This window comes from Brachyistius frenatus, unplaced genomic scaffold, assembly GCF_029030835.1.
Source record: "Brachyistius frenatus isolate BFR_SWC_R1_liver_20210118 unplaced genomic scaffold, ASM2903083v1 Contig_40, whole genome shotgun sequence".
NCBI lineage: Eukaryota > Metazoa > Chordata > Actinopteri > Embiotocidae > Brachyistius > Brachyistius frenatus.
In genome coordinates this window covers 2,632,776-2,660,067 of record NW_027210639.1, presented here as the reverse complement: position 1 = coordinate 2,660,067, position 27,292 = coordinate 2,632,776, and the positions used below count along the sequence as shown (strand labels likewise).

The following is a 27,292-nucleotide window of genomic DNA, read 5'->3' as shown; positions in this document are numbered from 1 at the left end:
GAGAGGCGGAAGACGTCCAAGCGGAAGACTGGTTGGACGGTGAGCTAATCTGCAGTGCAGTCTGGGAGCTGTCAATCGTTTAGCTTTGTGTCTCCGGCAACTGGGAGCGACTGACGGACCTTTATTTACACGGAGCTGGAAAAGGCAAAGAGGAAACGAGAACATGTAGAAGATCACGGTCGTCCTTCTCTGATCGTCCGAGCGGCCCTCCGTTCAAACCGGCCTGCCTGACAGCAGCGAGCCCGCGAGTCCCCTTCTTGACGTTGTCAGCCGTTTTTTTTTTGTATTTATTTATTTATTTTACCGTCGACATGATTGAATGAAGTCACTCTGACGGTAAGCTCCGTGAGTCTTCGTGTCTCAGGTAAAAACCTCCGTCAGCTGGGATAACCTCACCCAGCCCGTGGAGAGGTGGCGGCTAGCTGACGTGCTCCTGTAACAGTCACCTCACAAACATTCACAGCAGCGACGTTACATTTCGGTCATATTTCCACCTGTGAAGGTGCGTTTTGTCGTGATTTATGTCCCCCCCGAGGAAGGTAAACACACCTGAGCGGCGCCGTTACTGTGTTATTGTTGACACGTGACAGCCTCAAGTTTCAGAGCGGAAGTGCCCGCTGTCACAAACTAACTTCTCACGTTGCATTTCTCTGTATTTTCCACCATTGTGCTGCTTCAGTCTGAGAGGACGTTTGAATAAACATGTCCCCAGGCTGATGTCACACATCTGTAGGACACCGGCGTTTTACACGGCGGACATTTTGACATGACACCACAGGTGAGGTGAATAACGTTAACGGAGGCGGTGAGATGGGTGTCGTGATACGATAGTGTCCCATGTCCTATTGTCCACGATCATAATAGTGTCCTATTGTCCACGATCATATTAATGTCATAATGATGATTATTGAGGCGATGACCACACCGTTACGTCACCACGGTGCCGCGTAACGGTGTGACGTAAATTGCAAAAGACAATACTGTGATATTTAAAAACTTTAATTTGAGCAAATCTGTTATTGTATACATGTTATGCGTGTGTCCGTATGCCGTTTCCTGTTTCAGTTTAAATTGTTCGGGTCAAATGGCTGAAGAGAGGTTTCAACAGCTGCTATCTAGTGTTTGGGTATAAACACAAAACGAACCTTTGCATGTAAACTACTAATTAAAATCAATACAGTATCTTTGACAACCAATGCAGTATCACAAAACCCAATATCGTGATAGTCAAGTATATCGATATTTTCTTTCACCTCTGGCAGCATTGAGCACGATGACTCACTGACATGTTTTCCCGGCTTTCCATAAATTGGTACCGAGTCACAGTTAATGCTGTTAGTTCCACCTTTCCTTCTCTGACAAGTGAAAGTGTTCGTGAAAAATCTGCAAATATACGTGGATCTCTTTTAGTCCCACTTAAATTAGAAACTCATACAATACAAATAGCTCACTGTGAAATTCCTTTCCTTTAAAATAGTTGTTTTCCTGAAAGGAGAGACGACAACAACGTTGTGGTGAAGTTAAGACTCCTCTTCTCCTTGCTTGTTTTTAGGGAAGTCATTCTGTGATTCAATGTGTCAGCTGTCATGTTTCAGTCCCAAACACAACAATCAAATATTGTAATAGCTACCCAGGTCAGACATCACTCGGTCTATTAAAATGGCATCAGCTCCACTCGGGTTTTGATTGATAGTTTCGGGCTTTTTATTTCATGGTTAAGCATAAAGATGACTAAACCTCAGCTTACAATCTCGGACCTCCTTTGTCTCACGTCCTTCTGTTTTCTGTGTTTCAGGTGTGATGTACATGTGTGCGGCTGGTGTTGTACTTTAGCATAACAACCACCCAGGAGAATGAATGCAGAGGAAGTGGAGCTGCTCAGTGACTCCAAGTACAGGAACTATGTGGCAGCAGTGGACAAAGCCCTCAAGAACTTTGAGTACTCCAGTGAGTGGGCAGATCTCATCTCTGCACTGGGCAAGCTCAACAAGGTAAGAATAACACTGGCCACAGCTTGGCTTTCTCTGCACTACAATTGTATTGCTTGTAGGAACTGAACAGATGATCATTCTAGTTGTCACAATGTCTGTCTGCATGTCTCTTATTAAACAATTATGTCTCAGGTTTTGCAGAACAATGCAAAATACCACGTGGTTCCCAAGAAGCTGACGATAGGAAAACGGCTGGCCCAGTGCCTCCACCCTGCCCTGCCCAGCGGAGTCCACCGCAAGGCTTTGGAGACCTATGAGATCATCTTCAAGATCATCGGACCCAAGAGGCTGGCCAAAGACCTCTTTCTTTACAGGTAATATTGCTCTGCCACGTTCAAGAGCCAGCAAAGAATTTTTTTTTTTTTTATTTTTTTTATCTGTTATGAGGTCTTAACATTTGCTGTGTCTTCCCTATCCCTGCAGCTCTGGGCTCTTCCCCTTACTCTCCAATGCTGCTATGTCTGTGAAGCCTGTGCTGCTGGGGCTCTATGAGACCTACTACCTGCCCCTGGGGAAGACTCTGAAGCCAGGCCTGCAGGGGCTGCTGACAGGGGTCCTGCCTGGACTGGAGGAGGGTTCGGAGTACTACGACAGGTAAGGAGAACATGAAGGGAGAGAGGACGTCATGGGATAATGTAACGTGGCTGTTGGTACAGGCCATTAGGAGAAAGCACTTTATTGCATTATGTGGAAAGGAAATGATTGCAGATTGAATTAATGATACATGAGATATATGAGATGAATATTTTCCACGCCTCAGGCTTCTGTCTGTCCACACTAAATACTAGTGTAGACTTCTCAAACCAACACTGTTCTTGTGTTGCACATGACAATAATCCACAGAAAATTTTGCACAAGTACTAGACCAAGATAACTGTTCTACAAACTGGAAGCATATTATTCATTCATTGAATTTATTCCCTCAGACAATTATTTGTAGATTTAGTTGTGAATGATATCCCAGACATTCAGGAAATGATTCATCCCATCTAAAGCTAGAGGGCACTGTAGTTTCAGTTAAATCATGGTGCCACAGTTGGTCCAGAGGGTGAGCATCATAGTAGATCCTTTAACCTGCTTTAGTTTCTATAAAATCAAATCAAATCAAATCAAAGGTTCTCAGCAGGTAATACTGACTGTAATTACTATTATTAAAAACACCTGTGCTTTCTCTGCTATAACTTTTCAAATGGTCTGTTATATAAAAAAAAGAAGCTTATTTATGTGTGCATTAATGCTGGTATTATTAAATATTAATTGTTACTGTTTGCTGTTTAACGAATTCAGTTTCCACTCATTTTATACAAAAGTTTATTCTGAGAAGTTGATTCAGCTTCTTGGATTATTGTTTACTGAAATATTTTACAACTGGTGCATTTAAGAGCCGAGCTCCATGGTGCTCATCCCACGACACTGATCACATTATTTCAGCTCTTTTTCAGTTGAGTGCTCAGCTCAGACTGTCTGAAAAACCTCCTTAGAAACGAACATGTCGACCTTGGACAATAACATATGCAAGTGAAATTCTCAAGACAAATGCAGCCAGATGAATGCATATATTTCTCAGAAACCCCAGTATGCAAACGTAACAGCCACCTTTCATCATCTCAGTTGCCACGATGATGTCCAAGGTGGAATTTGCCAATATAAACCGCTTTCTTCCTGCAGATTTCAGCTTCTTTTAGTCTCAGTGTTTCTCACAGTAACAGCTTTGCATCATTAGCAGTGCCAGTGTGGTTGGAGGTAAATGCTGACGTGTACTAATAAGGCTGGTCACCGTGTCCTGTGTGCGTTTCCTGTAGAACCAACACCTTGTTGGAGAAGGTAGCTGCAGCGGTGGAGCAGTCGGCCTTCTACAGTGCCTTGTGGGGCAGCATCCTGACCAGCCCTGCTGTGCGGCTCCCTGGGGTGTCCTTTGTTCTGCTGCACCTCAACCGCAAGCTGTCCATGGAGGACCAGCTCTACGTCATGGGCAGTGACATCGAGCTCATGGTACGTGACAGAATATCCTTGTTGACTTTTTCAGTGATGGCGCTAATGTACAAAATACACTATACCGCTTTATTGGAAAATGAATGCTGATGTTTTGCTGCTTTGGTTTATTTAAGCAGCAGTTCTTTTTTCCATCAGGTTTAGTGTTTGATTTTTGTGTCAACATGCACGCTTTGTGTAAGAATCACGATTAAACACTTGATTTACACAAAAAAGTCTGAAATGTGTGCAGTTTGTACCATCGAGCACGAGGTGCCGGCAGCCGCCGGATGAATCAGCAGACATAAAGAGTCACACTCACTCAATGGAAGTATGAGAAAGTGTTTCATTAGGAGCAGCCTGAACGTGTTCAGCTCACCACCTCTTCACATGAAATGATAACCATGTTTAAGTAGTGTTTGACACGTCGTTACTCTTTAAATCAGATTGACTTTTAGCACAGGTTTAACCTGGGTCACTTAATGGATCTGAATCTGTCGGCTTTTATGCACAATGACATGTTTGTGTTTCCACCAGGTGGAGGCGGTCAGTACCTCAGTCCAGGACTCCAGTGTTTTGGTGCAGAGGAGCACTCTGGACCTGATCCTCTTCTGCTTCCCCTTCCATATGAGCCAGGTAATGGACACTGTGTGTGTGTGTGTGTGTGTGTGTGTGTGTGTGTGTGTGTGTGTGTGTGTGTGTGTGTGTGTGTGTGTGTGTGTGTGTGTGTGTGTGTGTGTGTGTGTGTGTGTGTGTGTGTGTGTGTGTGTGTGTGGGTGTGTTGAGAAGGGGAAACTTCCTGCCTGTGTGGTGTCTGCAGTATGATAATGATGATCAGTTTTTGAGACCAAAACATCCATATAATATTGATATATATTCTGATATGAACATGGTGTATGTGTGTCGCTGTCTCTTTCTGTGTGATCATGATGAGACCTCTGAGGCAGTCAGCTTGGTGACTCATGCTGGCTGCTTGTTAAATCCTTCGCCTCAAGACATTTCTGGACCTGTCAGAACCGGGACGCAGCTCCTATCTGACATCTGCAGTCCTCCGTCCTTAATGTGTGTGTGTGTGTGTGTGTGTGTGTGTGTGTGTGTGTGTGTGTGTGTGTGTGTGTGTGTGTGTGTGTGTGTGTGTGTGTGTGTGTGTGTGTGTGTGTGTGTGTGTGTGTCTGAAAGGGACACGGTCACAAATGTTCTGATGTGTTGTGTTCAGGCGACTCGCCCTGACATGATCCGGATCCTGTGTGCAGCTTTGCATGTGGTTCTGAGAAGAGACATGTCCCTCAATCGTAGACTCTACGCCTGGCTGCTGGGTGCGAAAACACACACACACACACACACACACACACACACACACACACACACACACACACACACACACACACACACACACACACACACACACACACACACACACACACACACACACACACACACACACACACACACACACACACACACACACACACAGTACTGACAAGCTGATATATGAGTGTTCCTACCCATCGTGTAATTTGTGGAATATTATGGAATCACACAGGTGCTTTTTAATCATTTCTGCAAACTAGTGTAACGCAAACTTTCATTTGGGAAAGCGTAAGGTTTTTGAGAATTGTTACCTTCACTCATTTGTTAACCTGTTTTCTGTTTTAGCATTAATAATGTAAGATCTTGAAGCAACTTTGATTCATATAGAACAGGACTTATAGAAAATAACAGGAACGCTGACACACAAACACATTGTTCTGTTCTGTGACTTGTGTTTCTGTTCTTCGGAGCAGACAGTAGGCTTGTATCTGCTGTTGCCTTTGTCTTACTTTATTTTCTCTTTTCTGCAACTCACTGTGGGTGAACACACTGGTAAGTGTCAGTATGGCTAAAAGATGGACACTGAATGTGTCAAGCTCTTTCATTCAAATAACTAGAATATATCAAATTTCTGCATCAGCAGAAATAAGAAGGAACAAATCGGGTCAGGGTCTGAAGCTGAGATGCACAGAACAGTTTGACTGTACCTGTATCTGTCAGTCAGACACTAGATCAGCCAGAGTTTGGTTTTCACAATGAAGGCTACTCATTGTCCTGTGGGGTGAATGGCCTCATGACTAGCAGTTTGTTGGTATTTTGTTTAACTGTTCATTACATATTGAGCAGCCTGGTCTGAATGTGGTCCGCCGTCTAGTGAGAAGCAGGCTAAGACATCCTTTACTGTACCACAGCTGAAATCTTACTTACGCTGCCGACGGCCATCAGGAGTTTAAAAAGCAGGAAGAAGAAGAAGAAAAAGAAGATGATTAACTGTAAAAGAAGTCGTGTATAACAGAAATGTCCGATCACACAAATAGTTCATCTCAGTGGAGTCAATCTCCATGTGTTCCTCTCTGGATAAGTGTGTCGCATCTTTCCTTGTCCTTGAACGTGCTCGATGTACATCTGTGTCTTTATTCTTTAAAGGCTTTGACAACAATGGGGTGAAAATAGGTCCCCGCAGCACTCGACAGAGCAACCCAGAGGAGCACGCTAGCCACTACTTCAACACCTTCTCCAAGGACATGCTGGTCCAGGTGAGCTTTCAAGCTACTCACATATCCAGGTCACCAAAGAAACATGCTTCCTATGTGTAAAACTGGCTTCCCAAATAATCCCCAAACGACGTCTCTTGTGATTGGACGCGTATACATGTGGGATGGGGAAGCGTTTACTGACTGTTGGTTGGGGTTTGTCCTGAATTTAGCAGATCTTTTGTCGATCCCCTTTCATCCTTCTGTTCCCTCACCTCCTCTCTGGGGGAGCATATACTGTACGTCCTGCTGCTTTTTGCTCCTATTCCCAGCAGCCCGAGCTTTGAAGACGGTTCTCAGTTCTTGTGTCATCTGTCCTGTCACACTCAAAACAGCTCCAGCCCTCCTGGCACGTGATCCGCTCTGGTACTCCAGGGGTTGGAACGGGGAGGGGGGGGGGGGGATTTGTTTTTGTTTTGTATTTTTGATATGTTTCTTTTTTGTTGCTCCTCTGCTGCCATCTGCTCAGAGATGGTTATAGGAGCTCCCCTATAGGGAGAAGGTTGGTACTACAGGGACCGTCTGTTCCATGGTCCAACCAATTATGTGGCTGACGAAGCGTGAAACACGCACACAGAAAGAGCAGAAATTGAAAGAGCGTCTATGCAGATATGAAATTGGTTCTGCTATTGTGAAAAAAGTGAATTAGATAAAAAGATGAAAAGCAAATGTCCTCCACTGTGTCCGAGGTAACTCTGGAGTTCACAGATATGTTCTTATCTCGATTGTAATAGAGGTGTGTGTGTGTGTGTGTGTGTGTGTGTGTGTGTGTGTGTGTGTGTGTGTGTGTGTGTGTGTGTGTGTGTGTGTGTGTGTGTGTGTGTGTGTCGTTGTGTTTTCAGGCGATGGTGGGGATCCTGCAGGGCAAGGCCCGAGGCGGAGAAGAGGAGAGCATTCTCATGCATGACCTTAAGCCATTTCGCATCCTGATCAGTCTGCTGGACAAACCAGAGCTTGGTAACCAGTTTGTCAACGTGTAGATAAAACAGACTCGTAAATATAGTACGAGTCATACAAGCAGCCGGCCACATAAACTGAACTGTGTATCCATCCTCTGTGTTCTGAATGTCACGTACTGTTCTGTCTGTGTGTCTGCAGGACCGGCCATCCTGGAGGATGTTCTGATTGAGGTGTTTCGGACTCTTTACACACAGTGCAGAACCGAGCTGGACCTCCAGAACCAGAGTCCATTCAGCAAAGATCACACACACCTCAGCAGGTCTGTCCGGTCCGCTACTCACCCGTCCGGGCTGTTTCTATTTACACAGGAGATATTATAAAACATAAACAGATCAATCTCATCCTGGGATAGATGTTACAGAGTCACCCTGAAAACAGAATATAAGATTAATACTATACACGACACGAATTGACTTAAAGCACTTGCTACTCCTCCTGGGAACTGATACGAGGTTGTTCTTGTGTTACAAACTACCTGAGAAGAGGAGCTGATCCCTGTATGACGTGTTCCATAAGACAAACGTTGTCAAATGTGTCCAGAATTACAGTATTTGAAATATTGTACAATGAGAGAAACATTGAATTAAGACTACAACAAATTGGGCACGAAGACGGGTAAAACAATTTTTTTTTAGTATTTATTCTGTCACTTATCTGATACTGTGAGCTGTGACATACTGTGTTGTGCAGGAGAAACACAAACACAATGATGCTCATGCTCCTTTTTTTCGTAGTAAACTTCGAGAGAACAAGAAAACGGCAGAACTGATTAAAACAGCCAATCTCCTGTTCAATTCATTTGAGCCGTACTACATGTGGGACTACATCGCTCGCTGGTTTGAGGAGTGCTGCAGGTCTGTATGTTAAATAAACGTGTACATATGCACACATACAGACACATGAGAGTTATGGTGTAAATGTTGGAAAGACTAAAGTTGCTGTTCCGGTTCTGGAGCAACTTTGAGATGCAGCTGGAGGTTTCTTCATCATGAAGAGTAGAAGAGCGGCTGCTGCTCTGCTGCTCTTGTTTCGGACCATTGTGGTGTTGAAACATTGCTCTGCTGGTATCAGGGAATATGTTCCAATAGACTTTCCCCACTTTGCATTCCAGTGAGAATAATGTAAAACCTTCCTGTGTTGCAGGAGGACAGTGAACAGCAGCACACGAGCTGGAAGCTCAGATCCTCCTGAACTCTCTCTGGTGGAGTTCTGTCAGCTGGTGGACTTTCTGCTCGATATTGTTTCCTTGGTGAGACTTTCCTTCTTTCCTCCTTTCTTTCTTTCCTTTCTTTCTTTCTTTCTTTCTTTCTTTCTTTCTTTCTTTCTTTCTTTCTTTCTTTCTTTCTTTCTTTCTTTCTTTCTTTCTTTCTTTCTTTCTTTCTTTCTTTCTTTCTTTCTTTCTTTCTTTCTTTCTTTCTTTCTTTCTTTCTTTCTTCCTTCCTTCCTTCCTTCCTTCTTTCCTTTTTCTGTCTCCATCTGTATGTTTCTTTCCCTTTTACTTTCTTTCCATCTCTTCACTTTAACTTCACTTTGACTATCATTTACTATTAAAATCTGTTAAAACTTCTTGCATTCATATTCCATCACACCTTCTTGCTGTTCTTATTACTGTTATTAGGCCCTATTGTAATTATTCTCTTTGTTTATTTGTCTTTTGGAGGTTTATTTTTTGTTCTGCATTTCATTTGCTGTCTCGGGATGTCACGACACCAGAAATGTTGTAGTTTGTAACATTGAAATGACATCATGGTCAATATCAAGTTGTGTACCAAAAAACCCCCCCATTCAAATCAATATTTATCACACAAACGTTTTTATTAAAAAAAACCCTGCTGCTCTCATGATGTGCTAACACACACAAACACACATGCATGTCCAACATTATACTTCCACTGAAGTGTAATGACGATAGCCAATTAATGTTATGAGCAGCTCTGATCTCACGTTATGAGCTATCGCTACGTTAGCCTGGACAACAGAAGGTTAGCCTCTTTGAATGTTGTGTGTGGATCACCACAACAGTTACTAACTGTCTCACAAACAATAGCAGGAACTTTACAGGATTTGGACAGTTTGAAGTGTTTATATATTCTAATGCGGTCTGCTATTTCACATGATGGTATTATTGTCCTGTATCTCCTATTACTGCTTCATGTTTCCAGAATTATTGCATCCACTTAACACAAACATATTGTTTGGTGTGACATCCCCTCTCTGCGCTGTTCATCCTTTCTTCCTGTCCTTTATTTCCCTTTATGGGTTTCTGTTTGCTCACAATTTTCCTTTCTTGATTTTCCAGCTCTACCACATCCTTTCTCTCCTCCAGTCTTTTGTCACCCCTGCTTGGGCTTTCAATCTCAGTCTCAATCTCACTCACCTCCTTCTTAAATCCACTGTTCCCTGCAAGTACCTTCACAAACATTCACAATTTGACATCCATGTTGACAGATTTGTCCTCCAACTCAGTTTCTGGGTTCAGTGTTGGGATGTTACGGCCACCATTAGGGTGTGTGTACGTTCCTCCTGTCAGTTCTGTGTCTGTGTGTTTTATGTGTGCAGTCCCTACACAGGTTCCAAACACCTGTGTTTTAACTCCCTGCCAAAAACATTGTTTGCGTCTTAGAAATTTGCTCGTCCAGACTGTATTTCCAATCTGAATAGTTTGGAAATCCCTCACTCTATTATTACCCTGTTTAAATGCTTGAGAGAGAGAGAGAGAGAGAGAGAGAGAGAGAGAGTGTGTGTGTGTGTGTGTGTGTGTGTGTGTGTGTGTGTGTGTGTGTGTGTGTGTGTGTGTGCAAACAAAGTGTTGTGTGGCCTGTGCTCTGCTTGCTCCTCTCTGTTCAAACTATCTGCTCTTTCTCCTTGAAGCCTACTAGAAGCATGAGGGTAATCTGCCAGGTAAAGTACTGCTCTTTCCTGCTTTTTCACCTCGCCCTGCTTCACTGAGGCTACGATAACATTTCTGCAACGTCCTGCCAACATCCCTCTGGCCTTTCTATGTTCCTTTCCCCACTTTGAGTGATCAGTTCAGAGTGACTCCCTTGTTGTCATATTTTACTGCCAAAACAACAACATGAGCCCAAAGGATTGTAACAGTCATCATAACATGCTGAAAACTGACCCGGCTGTTTGGTGTGGATCTTGTGAAAATGAAATCTCCGCCCAGTGTGTACTTGCTTTTGTTCATCATGCATGCAGTTCTCTGCCACTGCAGTGCTCATATTTTTAAGAAATATGACTGTTTTAATTTAGCGCATGATTTAATGCTTATTTTATCATGTTGGTGTTATTTTTGCATTTTTTGTTTCATAAAAATGTGTTTTGCTCATTCAGTAAAATTACTTTGTAATCCGTATAGACTACTAAATCCAATCTATAATTAGGTACTTCAGTTTGACCTAAACCCAAAGAGACTTCTTATTTTCAATAAAACATGATTTTTTGTTTTAACCAGATAAAAACAAATTCACATGAAGAGAGAGGTGTCTTAAGACAAAACGTCTCACATAATGTTTAACAGCAGCAAATGGGCACATTAACATTGTTGGGTTTTTAAAATATTGATATATTTAAAATTGAATTAAAAGGAGCTAATAGTGTTTTTTCCGGATATTTTATATCTGTAAAATTTTAACACTTTTAGATAAGCTCTTTAGTAAAAGACCCTCTGCGATTTCGCTACATGAAAATATTGAAAATCTTTGCTGAAACCATAAAACATTAAATTAATCAGTATATGTTTAAAGAATACAATACATTTGTTAGATTTCCACTTTGAGAATCAGAGGGAGAAGAAAGAACAAGTCAGTTCTACCCGTGAATGTGAATTTAATGACATTTAATCAAGCAAACTATTTTGAAGATTTAAATAAAAGCCCATCATCAGCCTTAGCTAACAGCCTTAATACTATTATATCATGTGCACCTTCCTAATGCCCAGTAATTAGACTTTAAATTCTTCAACTCAGTTCTGAGTTTGTTGTTTTTGAATTTTCAACATGTCTAGGAGACGTACATCGAGATCCAGACAGAGCATCTCCCTCAGCTGCTGCTGCGGATGATGGCGGCTCTGACCTGTCACCTGCAGGCCCTCGGCCTCGGGGAGCTCACCCACTGCCTTCGTCTCTGCTCCAAGATCCTCAGCAAAGTGCAGCCTCCGCTGGTGTCTCCTCTGGCCCTGCCCCCGGGCCCCCAGGTTCAGGGCCTCTCCAGCTCCACCGGCTCCTCGAACTCAGCAAGTGACAAAAGCAGAGACATGGAGGACAAACGGGTGAGTGAAGTGGTTCCAGATGTTTCATGAGAGTGAAAGGTCAATGTGGCTTTTTATCAGGCGCAGATATTAATTCGGTTGTTTTCTGCCACTTTAACAATGATAAGTTTAGAGTATCAGTTTATGAGTTGCCAGTCAGAAATGTAAGTTTTTTAGTTTTTTTTTTACAAGCATCAAAACAAAAACACTGCTATGCCAACCTCTGACTTTGACGAGTGTTGCCAGATGAATTCTGTTCTGTCTTTGATCCTTTCAAATCTTTTATCAAAAGCCCCGTTGTTCCCATAGACAGATCAAATCCTTGTTTGACCTACTCGACCCACTTACCCTACAAGTTACTGCCCAGAAACCCTTCAGTTCAGGCTCTGATGGTGTGTCCTGGTCCCTGAGCAGGGCCTCCTGTTGCCTCCTGGCCTGTACTGCAGTTGGCTGGGTGGCCCTGCCGTCCTACACTCCCTCGACACGAGGCATTTGAAGACTTGTTCCGAACAAATGCTTCGTTTGGCTGTCCTGGTCCTCCTGGTCCCCGTCCAACAACCTGGTTGTTTAAGTGAAAGAGCGCAGTGAGCTGTGATTGAAAGTTCAGTCAGTCAGTCCTCTGCCCAGAGATAGATGGATATCTGGGCAGGATGGCTGGAGGGAGACCCGAGAGGGGCAGCAGAGAGGACGAGTAGAAAGACAGAAGATGGTTATCCAGCAGCTGAGCCCATCAGCCTTTTTTCTCTTTGGGAAGTAGAGGAGTAAACTAGTCTGAGATGCCTCCAGGGTGTGCCGTACCCATCAGAGTGGAAAACATCCTGCATACATCCACTGAATACGATAACGCCGCCGCCCCCGCCCTGAGGGGCGTATAGGGAACGTGCCATCTGAGTCCAGGCTCCAGAATGTGCACGCTGCCTCGATCAAAATGTACCGCAGGAAGCCCCGAGGCCCCCAAAGGATGACTGGGACAAAGAATTGTAAGAACCGAAGTCTGTCGGTCTGTCTGCAGCAGGATGCCTCCCTGGTGTACAGTTCGGTCTGCACACGTCCCTCCGGTCAGACCCAGCAGCTGTGTATTCAGCTCGTACTGTGTGAAGGCCGGTGTACACAGCGCTGTGTGTCTATTGGGAGACAGCCACCATTAAACTAATCATTAGACACACACACTGAATAGTGCCTAAACAGAGTACAAATGTTTGACTGAATAAATTCTAGGTGTTCCAGGTGTATGGATTATGGATGAAGTATAACAAATATCAGTATGTGTTGTGATGAATTGCGTTTTATAGAAAGAAGAATTAAATACCTGACAAATCAACATACTGCATCAGGTTTGAAATGAAGCTCGATTCAGAAATCTTCTAAATTCAGTACCGCCATATAAATTGCCATAAAGTGTCCTGCATTACTGCCTGCGGTGTATTATACAGTCAAATATATTATAGGGATAGATGAGTTTATAGTAGTGCAACATTTCTATGGTGCTCAACATTAATGAACTAGACAGCCACTGTGTCATCCTTCCATTAAATCACCCCTCAATCAGCTTACGCAGGTTGCAAACCTGTTGTAGGTTTAGCCTTTTGTTTGATCACCAGGCAATTCTTTTTACAGCTATAGGTATTTTAATAAGCCACTCAGAAAAAGCACAGTTGTATTTAATAACTTTATAAAAGGCTCCAGTCCATTCAGGTGAAAGACGTTCACTGGAGTGAGCCTTCACCAGGCTGATCAGTTAAACCTGTGCTTTACATGCTCTGACTAGTAAAGATGTGACAAAATGTCCATGAGTGGACCTTTAAAACGTGTTTCCACTTGTGTTGCCTGGTTCGACCTCTACTCAGGACTGTCGGAGCGTGCACACACTGTAGTGAACAGGCATCTCCTCCACTCTCCTGTGTACGTTTTGTGACATCACACAGTTTCCCGTTCAGGCCCCCTAACTTTACCCGGAGTACAAGTCTGATCGGCCGGGTCACTGACAACATCTGTGTGGGCGTGAAGAGCATTTCAAGATTTATTGAACATAACACTCAACTCCAGACTGCAAAAATGATGGCAACCATTTCTCACTGAAATAAAGTTACTTATTCTAATTATTATTTATTTATTACACTTCGTTTGAACAGTAGTTTAATGCCTTTCTTGTTTTCTGTTTTAACGTAGAGGAACTCGGTTGTATGATCAGTAGTTTGTTTACATCTCTTACAATTCATCTTTCCACTTTGGATGACTAGATGCATGTTTAGCTGCCAATGGCATGAGAAGCTAAAGAAGCGTGAATGTGTTGAGTGTTTAAACTGAGCTCTTTTTAAAGGAGTATTCTTTGGTAGATCCAAAAACAGTGAGACTTAAATACACAAAGTAAACAACATTGCATTGTAATTAGTATTAGTAGAACCACACTTGCACTTCAGTTAAGGATGCAGCGTGTTGTTACTGTGTTCTGTTTAAAAAGCATTTGGAAACTAAAAGTCAGACTCAGAAAAACAGTGGCAACAGAGACATTTTTTTTTTTAAATGTACAAAATCTGCATACTTGCTATATTTTCATTGCATTGAGCAACACATCATTTTATTTTTTTCCTCTTTGCCTTCTCCACTCTGCTTGACAGACTCTCCCTTCCACTCTGGAGGTACCTGGCAGCGGGGATGTGTTCGAGGATGGAGAGAATCCTCCCAGCGGTCGTTCCTCTGAAAGCGGCTTCACAGAATTTGTCCAGTACCAGGGAGACGGGCCAGAGGACACCGAACGGCCCCCTCATCCCCACCCTGCGCTCAAAACGGGCCGTCGCTCCTCGGGCCCATCCCAGACCAAACCTCTGGACAAACCGGTCATGCAGTGCTGCCTGGAGCACTTCCAGCAGTTCCTCTCCCGCCTCATCACCTTGTACATTGTCCCTGGGCCGGTGGACAAAGCCGAGGGCCCGAGAGGAGAGGTCCTGCACTCGGGGACCCTGGTTCCAGAGGATCCCCAGCACAGTGATCATCAGGAGTCATCGTGCTCAGGATCCGGGATGGTCCAGAGAGAGTGTGTTGCTGCCTTCACTGCTACCTGCCAGCTTTTCCTAGAGTGTTCCAGTTTCCCCGTCTACATCGCAGAGGGCAACCTCAAGTCCTCCCCCACACAGGAGGAGCCATCTGGTAAGTGATGAAGGCAACCTCTGTCTTTCACCAAGTCCTTTACAATATGCGTGTTATTGCTGTGAGTACTTGAGATATCATTTGAATATTTGGAGTTTGTTTAAACCCTCTAAGAGCATAATAAAGATGTCCTGCTTTACACCCGTCTGCCTCCATACAGACAGTGAGCAGGTCAGACCTCCAGTGTGGCTTCAGACCCTGATGGACTCCTGTTGCCTGGCCAGTGACTTCAGCCTGCAGGGTGTAGCCATCTCCCTGCTCATGGACCTAGTGGGACTTACCCAGTCAGTTGCCATGGTGACCGCAGAGAGTGAGGCATCTGGCGGCAGCTCGGAGTCCGCCCAGCCAATGAGCCCCAGCCAGGGTCGAGTGGCTGTGGTCATCAGGCCACCACTCACCCAGGGAATCCTGAAGTACATCGCTGACAAGACAGACTTCTTCAAGGTAGAGATGTTGATTCAGGGCACCGCAGAGATATTGTTCAAAACATTTATTCAACACTCTTGACCTTGTTTGATCTCCAACCTCTCGCTCAGAGTGTGGCTCTTATCTTGTGGGACCAACTAAGTGAGGGAACCCCTCAGCACCATCAGCGCAGCGTGGAGCTCTTCTATCAGCTTCACAACCTGGGTCCCTCCTCCAGCATCTGTGAGGACGTCATCAGCCAGCAACTCATGCATAGTGACAAGGTCAGCAAAGCAGACACCGTCCCTCTTAAGACAGAATCATACAAGAACTCACCGACTTTTTTTAGTTAACGCACATAAACTCTCCATGAAATCCCTGATAAAGTACATTTTTCCTTCAGAGAATTCGTCTGGAGGCCCACGTCAAGTTTTCTGTGCTGTGGCATTTAACACGAGATCTGAACATCACCAAGTCTTCCCCTTTTAGTCGCACATTTGACAGGTATGTTGGGATCTGTCGAGCATGTGGAAATGTTTTCTTCGGGTTTCACCATTACTAAAGTTGTTACCATCAACTGTCTTTTCCCTTGATTTTTAATTTCCCCCTTCTGTTATCCACACTGTTCGCCTCTCCACACCTCCTCTCACTTTGTCCCCCAGATCTCTTTTCATCATGCTAGACAGCCTGAGTTATTGGGACCCGTGTACGAGTGCGGTTGGTCGGGCTTGGCTGAATCAGGTCCTGCAGAGACACGACATCGCCCGGGTCCTCGAACCTCTCCTCCTCCTTTTGCTTCACCCCAAGACCCACAGAGTCTCCATTCAGAGGGTCCAGGCACAGCGCCACTGGGCCCAGGTCTTCCCTGACCCGCATGAACAGGACCCATCAGAACCCATCTACACCAGAGACTGTGGCTTCTCAGACAGTGAGCACTTGCATTAACTCTCTTGTGACTTAGAATAATTATGGTAAGAACATGTTTTGCATCACTTCATATAAACATTTCTTCTCTCCTCTTTCTTTTCATTAGACTTCAGTCAGATCCCAGGTGACAGGGTTGGACGGGAGGAGCTCCGAGGTCTTGCACTGGGCGACATGGAGCCGTTCTGCCTGACTGTTAACCCCTTGAGTGACAGCCTGTCTATACTGAGCCTGAGCAGTGAGAACTTGCAACTAGCTGGTGAATATCAGCCAGCTGACCAGAAGGGGGAGCCCCAGAGCTCAGACTCCAGTGGTTCCCATTCATCTCCAGTGGAAAATGGCAGCTTCGAGGAACCAGAGGGGGTCAGCAGCACCGTAAATGGCTCAGAGCGACAGCCTGGTTCCTCAGATGACTTGTCGGAGGAATCTATAGAGGAAGTTGTGTCCAGTGTTATAAAAGAGCTCATCGACAGGGTTCTGAGTTTAGTGGATGAGGGAGCTCTTGAGGTCTCATTTCCACCTGAAAACTGGCCCCAAACGGACACTGACAGCATGTCCTCAGATAACTCCACCGCTCCCCGGCTGGATATCGGCCCTCCTCATATTTCCAACCACCAGACTGTGCCGGAGATATTAGCCGGAGGCACGCTGGAGTTCTTCTCTGTCACACCGGCTGATATGGCAGCAGAGGAGGAGCACAAAGAGGGCATCACCCGCCATAGTTCATCACCTTCCATCGTCACGTTGCCAGACAGCTCCGACCCAGCCACCCCAGACCACAACCTGCAGGTGGACGACCCTCAGGCCCGCAAACGTAGCCATAGCAGCACCCAGCTCAGCCTTAAAGGGAAGATCTTGGAGAGGCTGGCAGACAAGTCTCCAGGGGCAAAGCCCAAGATCAAAAAGACGAAGAGGAAAGAGGAGGAGAGGCAGAGAAAGGCAGCAATTCAAGCGAACAAACTGCGGCCACCCAGTATTTTCTTCGGGGACAGTCTGGATCTGGAGAACTGGTACAGCTGCGGCGAAGGTGAGGTATCGGAGATCGAGAGTGACACGGGCTCACCCAGCGGGGGCTCTGGAGGGACTGTCGGGGGTGTCAGTGTCACGGGATGCAGGTCATCCTCTTCGCCGCCTCGCTTTAACATCCATCCGCTCTACCAGCACGTCCTGCTCTACCTCCAGCTGTACGACTCCTCCCGCTCCCTCCACGCCCTGTCAGCCATCGCAGCCATGCTCAGAGCAGCTCCCTCAGGGTTTGTCAGTGCTATCTCCACCACCAGCATCAACAACACCTACACTCCACAGCTGTCTCTGCTCCAGAACCTCCTGGCCCGTCACAGGGTCTCCGTCATGGGAAAAGACTTTTACTGCCCCATCCCCCAGGACTCCCACTCCCACTCGTTCCGCAGCGCCATGTACCTGGAGATCATCATCTCGCTCTGCCTCTACTTCCTGAGAAGCTACTACTCTGTGCATGTGGCAGCAGGCCCTCAGGACTTGGCGGGGAACCGGGCCATGCAGCTGACCAGTGTCGAGGTCTTGACTCTCCTTTTCAGTGAGCTCGCCAAAGCCACCGGGGGCTCAGCTAAGGGCTTCGCTAGTTTCATCAGCGATGTCCTCTCCAAGTGCAAAGTTCAGAAGGTGGTTCTTCACTGCCTGCTGTCTTCCATATTCAGCGCCCAGAAGTGGCACGAGCAACGGGTGGCGGGCGTCAACGTGGCCTCGGTGGAGGAGGGTCTCTCAGAGGACAGTGTCATCAACCTGTCAGAGGACCAGATCGACAGCTGCAGCGCCGTCCAGTCTCAGTTGCTCAGACTGCTGCAGAGTCTCGTCGTACTGGAGCACAGGGTCCTGGTGCCGGCCGACGAGGGAGGAGAAGGAGGTCCTGTGGGAGGAGGGGCGGGAGGTGGAGGGACGGGAGGCGGCGGCCCTGGGGCAGGGTTCGAGATCCTGGGTGGGGAAGTGGAGCACGTCAACCCTCAGCAGCCAATGACATCACTGCAGTACCTCCACGGACAGCCGCTAACGGCACAGGGAATGTTCCTGTGTGCAGTGATCAGGGCGCTGCATCAGCACCATGCGTGTAAGATGCATCCCCAGTGGATCGGACTCATCACAGCCACCCTGCCGTACATGGGCCGAGTGCTGAGGAGGGTGGTGGCCTCAGTCACTCTGCAGCTCTGCAGGAACCTGGATAATCTTCTCCAGCAGTACCGCTACGAGTCCGGGATAATTGACACCAGGTATTAATGTCGGCATGGATCTGATTAAAAACTGAACACTCTGACAGTACAGTGTAATGAGATGACATAGCAAGGCTTGGTCACCAGAGGGCACCCTTGACCATCAGATGAAATGGCATACTCCTACATCATTCTGCCGCCTAATGTGCCAAGCATGCTTAGAGTGTAAAATTATTCATGTTTACGTTGACATGATGAAATATATATATACATTCAAAAATGTGTATCGTTTAAGCTACATCTTCTCCGTCTATCTTCTAGGCCACAGTGGATGGCTCTGTGCATCCCTCCTGACCTCATTCTGACTGTGCTGGAGGGGGTAACAGCCATCATCCATTACTGTCTGCTGGATCCTACTTCCCAGTACCACCAGGTGAGGGCGCTGTGAACCACACAATTGCAGCAGATTGCATTTTCACACCTCAATGAATGTCCACAGTCCTTTAAATACACCTGTTCATATGCACCAATTCTAAATGTAGGCCTCGGGTTGTATGTTAGACATGTACATCTTCATTTGATACGTTTGTAAGGTTGATCTATATTTTAATATATTGGATTATTTTCAGTTTAGTACAATACTTACCCGTACACCTGTTCTGAGTGTCTCGTTGCATCTTCTGCTATTCAGTTACAAGTGAGTGTTGACCAGAAGCACCTGGCTGATGCTCGCTCAGGCATCCTGTCCATCCTCCACACCATCATGTCTTCTGTCACCCTGCTGTGGAGCGTCCTCCACCAGGCCGACAGCTCTGACAAACCAGCTGCTGCTTCTGCTGCCTCCACCTCCAACATCAACCTGGGCTCCACTAAGGTACATCAGTGTTACATCACAGTTCTTCCATCAAAGACTCAGTACTGTATTTACTGTCATAATTAAGAGCTGTACTAAACCTGATCAAATGTTGTCTGACAATTTATTTGTGTCACTTAATATGTTAAATGTGACATACTGTATATCTGAGAATGAAATGTCTCCCCAAACGTTTTTGGAAATAACACTATTTTATTTATTTCTTACATGCAGTTGTGTTGTTGCTAACACAACACTGAAAGGTGTTTACCTTTACTTGCTGTATGACGTTAGTGACAGTATGGATTCAATTACTTGCATGATTAGTCAGTTGATCTTCCTTCTTTGCTTCCATCGGTTCTGCAGAACCTCCGACAGCAAATCCTGGAGCTGCTCGGTCCGATCTCCATGAACCACGGGGCTCATTTCATGGCAGCAATAGCTTATGTTTGGAATGAGAGGAAACAGGTCAAGACTCCAGTCAGAAATAAGGTAAAAAAAAAATTAAAATAAAGAGTCCACACACAGTTTGATTGTTTTTATCTGTTACTGCCTCGATGCCTGCATTCATTGTTTAAACCATACTTTGTTTACATTCTGTTCAATATAGTGAGCAGCCAGTTGCAGTCATTTCTAGAAGCAATCAGAGCATAAATGTGTTGTTAGTAAAACATGATGCCACATTTCTGGTCTCTCTCTTTGCGTTTCTTTCAGGAGATCCCCGGACTGCAGTTTGTCTCCGTTTGAGTGCAATAAATAAATAGTAAATCTTTGTATTTCTCTTATTGAGTGTTGATGATGTCTCTCAGGTGATTCCTGTCGCTAGTGAAGAGCAGCTGCTGCTGGTGGAGCTGGTTCGGTCGGTGAGCGCCATGCGCACCGAGACTGTGATGCAGACAGTCAAAGAGGTCCTGAAACAGCCGCCTGCCATCGCCAAGGACAAGGTTGGTGTTTACGTGTCTGCTGCTGAAGTCCATTCAATTCAATTCAATTTTATTTATATAGCGGCCAAGTCACAACAAAGGTTATTTCATGGCACTTAACACATTTAAAGTCCTTACAGCAAGACTTTACAATTTTATATAGAGAAACCCAACAATTCAACAATTCCCACATAAGCCAGACGGGAGAAAAACCTCCAGCAGAGGGAAGGAAAAACTCCCTTTAACAGGAAGAAACCTCCGACAGAACCAGGCTCAGACTGGGGTGAGCAGAGAGAGAAAAGGACAGCATAGAGATACAAGAGAAGAACTGCTGGTGGGGCCAACAATCACAGAGCAGAGACATGCAGATCCATCTGCAAAAGAAAGAACAGAAACTACGTGAGCGAGAGAACTGAATGTAGAGGCAACAGACAATAAGCATAAACTATGAGAGAAAAAGCATGAAGTTAATGAGATGTGATGGTGAGATATGAGTCTATAGAGAGTTAAAGATTGAGAGATAAGAAGCTCAGCACATCACGAGGTCCCCCAGCAGCCTCGGCTTTTAACAGCATAACTGCAGGTTGGTTCAGGTCCACCTGAGCAGCCCTAACTATAAGCTTTATCAAAAAGAAAAGTTTTGAGTCTAACCTTAAAGCTAGAGAGGGTTTCTGCTCCTCGAACACAAACTGGGAGCTGGTTGGTTCCACAGGGGAGGAGCCTGAAAACTGAAGCTCTGCCTCCCATTCTACTTCTTTAAACTCTGGGAACCACAAGCAGGCTGAGAGAGAAGATCTCTGTCAGGATGATGTGGTTCTATAAGATCTGTCAGGGTTATATGGTTCTATAAGATCTCCGAGATACGATGGAGCCTGGTCATGAAGAGCTTTATAAGTCAGCAAAAATAATTTTTAATTCTATTCTTGATTATTCATTAGCTTAAACGGTTTTATCTTCATCTTCTTCTCCCTCAGCGTAACACACTGAAAGGCTGTAAGAGTTGCTGTCTGTTTATGATGACATCACAACAAAACCAAAGCACCAGGTTTTGATTTTGCATTACAATGCAAGGACGAGAACACAATCATCAATATCATGACCATGATTCATTTAAGAAAACAGGAAACGGTTACCTGAAATATATGTTGGCTGTTGTCATGCGTTCCCTCTTTAAATGCATTATAATTCATGTTTGATTGTAGTCCTTTGATTTTTATTCAACGATGGTGTCCACAGTTCTTCATTACATTGATATTATATTTTCACTGTTCTGCAGAAGCACCTGTCTCTGGAGGTCTGCATGCTGCAGTTCTTCTACGCATACGTCCAGAGGTGAGAGCGCTGCTTCCCAACATCACTTTATATTTACAATACAGAGCTTTTACGATTTAATGCAAAGCTTTCTATCAAGGTCCTCTTTGTGCAGAACCTTACAGCCACCTTTCTGTATTTATGATGATGCCCCCCCCCCCCTCTCTCTCTCCCTGTCTCTCCCTCCCTCCCTCCTAGGATCCCTGTTTCCAGTTTAGTTGATAGCTGGCCGTCGCTGCTGGCGCTGCTGAAGGACGCTGTTCAGTTAGGCCTTCCTGCCCCGGGACAGTTTCTCATACTGGGGTTGGTTTCTCTTCTTTCTCTTTCTGTCATTAACATACAGGCATCTGTTTATCCTCACAACATCAGGGGAAACGCAGTGAAACTTGCATTTGTCAGTTGATGGATGTTAGTGGATCTGAATAAGTCAGTCCGACTTCACCCTCTCCCACTTCCACATTTATCATGACTCTTCCTTTGTTTTTCTCTCCAGAGTTCTGAATGAGTTTATTTTAAAGAATCCCAATCTGGAGAGTAAGAAGGACCAGCGAGAGCTGCAGGTAGTTACTGTAAACACTCTTGACTCCTGTTCAACTCTCAACTGTTTCTATTATGTCGTCCTTTCTGTTGGTTATTGTGTAAATTTGTCATCTCAATGACACGTTTAACTTTAGGTTCATACATTGCAGCCATGCAGGATGATAAAATGAACCGCAGTAAAATGATTACATTGGACACGATATCATGCTGGAGTAACATGATGTGTGTATTCAGGACGTGACCCATAAAGTGGTGGAGGCCATCGGGACGATCGCTGGCTCTTCTTTGGAGCAAACCACGTGGCTGAGGAGAAACCTGGAGGTGAAGGCTTCTCCTCAGATCGTCGTGGATGGAGCCAACCTGGAAGCTGACGTAGAAGGTGCGCTGCATACACAAACTCACTGCTTGAACTTTATAACTGCACTGTAAAAAGTGCCTGTAAAGGCTGATAGCAGCGTCGCTGGATTTTGCTGTACAAAAGCTTGTTGATACTAATCTGACGGCTAATTTTAGGCTCCGCATGTAACATTTATGATTTATTTAGTGTCATGTGACACATTTTGTCACCTTCCTTTCTGCGTGATAACAGTGAAATCACACGTAGCCCAGTCGTAAAAGCACCTAATGACACAAATGCTTAGCAGCTGACTGAAGGCCATATGGACCATTTCAAGGTCAAATCTCATTGTCACTGTCAGGGATTAACATAGTCCACCTTTAATCTGAATGTTAGACACTAAATTTAGGTGCAACACAGTTAAAAAAAAAAAAGGGCACTTTGATTCTTCTGTTTACATACCAGCTGCTCCAAAAAAAAATGCATGTGACCTCTGAATAGGTTTTGGATGCTCCAGCATGGCAGTCTAATAATCTGTGATGAAGCTGCTGCTAATGTTGGTTTATGTGTGTTTTGTAGATTTAATGCTCACAGTGATGGAGGCCTCCAGCTTCACTCCATCAGTATACAGCGTTCACGCCCTCACACTGCTGGCCGAGGTAAAACACCCCTCCGTCAGTGGCTCGCCCACTTATTTCTATTGTCCCTCTGGATTATGTCTCAAGCTGCTCTCACTCACACTGACCAGCAGTGTTTACCCGACAGTCCACTAACTCCCTGTCCACTAAGTCCTCTGTCATTATTAGTAAACCAATAAATCCATCTGGTGGCTGTAGTGTTGTTCTGTGGTAGAAGTGGACAAATGAATCAGCGGCAGCCTTCTTCCATCTCGCCTGTTTTTGCTCAGTGTTGGAGCTAATTATGCAGATGTTGCCTGTGCTTGTAGAGTAATGGGTTTTATGCTGCAGTGCTGTTTGTCAAACCGTTGCTCTGTGCAGTGGAATCAATGAAGCCTAATATTTCAGGACTAATTTGAATTTTTGAAGAACGTCTCTCACGGTTGCCATGTTTACTGAAACCATGTGACGTAAGTGTGACATCATGAACGCGGACTTCCTCGTCAGGTGCTGGCTCATCTGTTGGACATGGTGTTCTACAGTGACGAGAAGGAGAAGGTCATCCCACTGCTGGTTAATATCATGCACTACGTCGTGCCCTACCTCCGCAACCACAGGTGTGAATGAACCTCTTTGTTCTCAGTGACATTTAAACTCTGGAATGACGGTAATAAACAAACGATCCTTCTGTATGTTTCTCTTCACTTTGCAAAAAATGAAATATGAAGTAAACCACATTAAAATGTCAAGTAAATCAAAACAAATTCAACTTATTATTTTAAAAAGGATTATTAATGATTAAGTGTGAAACTGAGCTGTGTCTGTGTGTTTTACACGAAAGTGTTCTGCTTCCTGTTTCTCCGGGCAGCGCTCACAACGCCCCCAGCTACCGGGCCTGTATCCAACTGCTGAGCAGTCTAAGTGGGTACCAATACACCCGGCGTGCCTGGAAGAAGGAGGCCTTCGACCTCTTCATGGACCACACCTTCTTCCAGATGGACTCGTCCTGCGTCAGCCAGTGAGTAGATGAGGACACTTCAGTGTGTGTGTGGAGGAACATTTACAGCAAAGGATGAGACGGAGATCAAAACACAGTAACTCAAGATGCGCTGAAGACCCCGACACTCGCACCAGTTTCACAGTTGGAAGTAAAAACTACGTTTTAAAGCAGTACTTCACCCCAAAATGAAAAGTCAGCGATTACGTCTGCTATAGTTTGGTTTCAGCAGAAGTGAAGTTGGCAACACCATCCAAAGCAGTTAGAGACTGCAGTTGTATTTTTTTCTTGCAAACAACTGAACCACACAAAAAAAGTATTTTATATAGAAGAAAATCACACTCATCAACAGTATTTCCTTTTATTTTTCTCTAGCTTTTGGTTTAATGTTGTAACACCTACAAATCCAGCCATTTGTTGTCCAATGAAAAGTTGAAATGTTAATGTCTTTGATCAAATTGTATTTTTATATATGTGCATGAAAAGAAGCCACACTGTGTTTGCTGTCCATTTTAAAGTAAAGTATATTAATAGTCAAGAGTCCTCTAACAGTCGTTGAAAGAGAACTTCAGGGACATATGAGGGCTGAGTTTGTTAATTTGTCTCTGTTTATGGAGTGTAAGTCTAACATTATGTTCCTCCTTTTCCAGCTGGAGAGCGATCATTGACCACCTGATGACTCATGACAAGACCACATTCAGAGACCTCATGAGTGAGCTTCACGATTCCTTATTAAAGTTTGATTTATTAAAAGACTCTGGCTGCGGCCACAGATCATTTACCGGATGAGTTTTTCCGAGCTGACACTCACAGAGCTCCATCTTTATTCTCAGGCAGAATTAAACCTGCATCCAGCAAAGTCTTTTTTTTAAATTTTTTTTTATCATTGTCGGCTTACAGTTTCACCCAGATTAAGTCTGTATCCCTCTTAACTTGCAAAAAAAAATGCTTTAATGATACAGATATTGAAAGGTAAAAGACAGTGGCAAGTAGACTAATAACGTGTGTGTGTGTGTGTGTGTGTGTGTGTGTGTGTGTGTGTGTGTGTGTGTGTGTGTGTGTGTGTGTGTGTGTGTGTGTGTGTGTGTGTGTGTGTGTGTGTGTGTGTGTGTGTGTGTGTGTGTGTGTGTTTCTCCCTTCAGCCCGGGTGGCTGTCGCCCAGAGCAGCTCTCTGAGTCTGTTCACCAACAGAGACGCTGAGCTGGAGCAGAGGGCCATGCTGCTCAAACGCCTGGCCTTCACCATCTACAGCAGTGAGGTCGACCAGTACCAGAAATACCTGCCAGACATCCAAGGTACACACACACACACACACACACACACACACACACACACACACACACACACACACACACACACACACACACACACACACACACACACACAGCGGGGATCATTTTACACAGACATGCAGCCTCAGGTGACATTGTGGCTTCGGGAGACCATTTAACCCAGAAAAACCTGATCACCTGGATCAGGTGTGGACGAGGTTTGATGGCTCTACTCAGTCGCTGCTCACATCATATCCACCACCTGACAGCCTCGTATCACGCAGCCACACTGACAGAGCAAGTTCTTACAGCAGTTGTAGTATATCCTGCATGTTTTAACACTTTAATCAAGCAGGTTTTTATTTGTGCGTGTTCAGAGCGTCTGGTGGAGAGCCTGCGTCTGCCTCAGGTGCCCATCCTTCACGCTCAGGTGTTCCTGTTCTTCAGAGTGCTGCTGCTGCGCATGTCACCTCAGCACCTCACCTCCCTGTGGCCCACCATGATCACCGAGCTGGTGAGCGCCACGCGATCCATCGACAGACTCTTTCTCACAGTACATGTGTTTCTTTCTTTGTGACCCACTGACACTCTTCACTCATACCTCCAGGTTCAAGTGTTTCTACTGATGGAGCAGGAGCTGACAGCAGATGAAGACATATCAAGGTACATTATGCGTTGAAATCGAATCCAAGCGATAAATGAACATCATCAACGACTCCCTCCTGTCTTCCTTTAATGGTTCCTCCTCCCCGTTCTCCTCCAGGACGTCGGGGCCGTCTGTGGCTGGGTTGGAGACCACCTACTCTGGAGGGAACGGCTTCTCCACCTCCTACAACAGCCAGCGCTGGCTCAACCTCTATCTCTCCGCCTGCAAGCTGCTGGATCTGGCGTTGGCCCTGCCTCCCGAGAGCCTGCCTCAGTTCCAGATGTCAGTGCAGATAAACCGGGGTCACAACAGGCTGCATGTGATAGGGATGAGAGGGTCAGAGAGTCACTAACCGACATGACCGTGTGCTATTTCTTGGGATGTGTGGCTACACTGTGATAACAGTTTTAAGACGAATCGCTTGTTCTCAGGCATATTGTTTATATAAATAGATGAAAAGGGTGCTCTTTGTGACCGAGCCCTGCCTCATTACAGGTACCGCTGGGCCTTCATCCCAGAGGCTTCAGACGATTCAGGGTTGGAAGTGCGACGCCAGGGGACTCATCAGAGAGAGTTTAAGCCCTACGTGGTCCGACTAGTGAAGCTACTGAGGAAACGAGCCAAGGTATCTCACCCGCCCTCCGTCTGCATGAGGTCATTACATGATGGAGACACATGACTGCCTCTCACAAAGAGTGCGTTCAGGGATACGCTCATTAAAGAACCTTTTCTACTTCACTGAAATGGTATTTGTTTCCTCCTCCCATAGAAAAACCCAGAGGAGGACTGCTCCACCAGAACCCTGTCCTGGGAGCCGGGTCACCTGATGCTCACCCTCTACGTGATCCGCAGCATGGAGCAGCTGCTGCCCTTCTTCAACCTGCTCAGCCAGGTGTTCAACAGCAAGGCCAGCTGCCGCTCAGGTCCCGCCTACGCCCACAACCCCACAGACGCCTCCTTCCCCGGCCACAAGGAGGGCCACAAGCTGGAGAGCCAGAAGGTGTTCTGGAGTCGAGCGCGGCAGAACATCGAGGAGATGGTGGAGAAAGACTTTCTGGAGGGCCTGATCAAGACGTGAGAACACAACCGGGGGAGGAGATTAACACACAACTGATCAACACTAGTGAAAAACCTCAACTTGTACATTCAGTAACTAACAGGGAATAGAAAAAGGGGGAAATAGTTTGTACATTTTTTGTATTTATAATGATTATTTTACTTTTCAAAAGCTACTGTATTTAATTTTACTTATTTGTATATAAAGAGCAGCTTTGATGACTTTTAACATTTCATGTGAGTCCTTAAGGACAAAGTGAAGATGCTGTGTCATTCCATATTGATGTGACTTAATAAATAAAGATTTCTAATGGGAGGGTCACTCTCTTCCTGACATTTAAAAA

The 27,292-nt window shown here is 45.2% G+C and overlaps 1 protein-coding gene across 4 annotated transcripts; it reads left to right on the top strand.

The window, feature by feature from the left end:
• Nucleotides 1-27,292, top strand: dop1a (DOP1 leucine zipper like protein A). 4 transcript variants are annotated; one of them, XM_069702174.1, is made up of 38 exons: nucleotides 1-39; nucleotides 1,796-1,991; nucleotides 2,124-2,305; nucleotides 2,415-2,585; nucleotides 3,794-3,983; nucleotides 4,500-4,598; nucleotides 5,179-5,278; nucleotides 6,420-6,529; nucleotides 7,369-7,483; nucleotides 7,625-7,745; nucleotides 8,221-8,340; nucleotides 8,630-8,735; nucleotides 10,358-10,387; nucleotides 11,496-11,759; nucleotides 14,357-14,885; nucleotides 15,046-15,329; nucleotides 15,422-15,574; nucleotides 15,694-15,794; nucleotides 15,953-16,218; nucleotides 16,324-18,457; nucleotides 18,719-18,830; nucleotides 19,089-19,271; nucleotides 19,617-19,742; nucleotides 20,060-20,194; nucleotides 21,450-21,505; nucleotides 21,683-21,787; nucleotides 21,978-22,044; nucleotides 22,259-22,403; nucleotides 22,941-23,020; nucleotides 23,486-23,595; nucleotides 23,847-23,996; nucleotides 24,626-24,687; nucleotides 25,118-25,270; nucleotides 25,624-25,760; nucleotides 25,854-25,909; nucleotides 26,010-26,174; nucleotides 26,388-26,517; nucleotides 26,662-27,292. In XM_069702174.1, the coding sequence occupies exons 2-38, from the start codon at nucleotides 1,854-1,856 to the stop codon at nucleotides 26,968-26,970; spliced, it is 7,494 nt and encodes a 2,497-aa protein (XP_069558275.1). In that variant the 5' UTR covers nucleotides 1-39; nucleotides 1,796-1,853; the 3' UTR covers nucleotides 26,971-27,292. The 4 variants fall into 4 exon arrangements, with proteins under 4 accessions (XP_069558275.1, XP_069558276.1, XP_069558274.1 ...); XM_069702175.1 differs by having other exon boundaries at nucleotides 4-336; nucleotides 6,447-6,529; XM_069702173.1 differs by having other exon boundaries at nucleotides 4-336.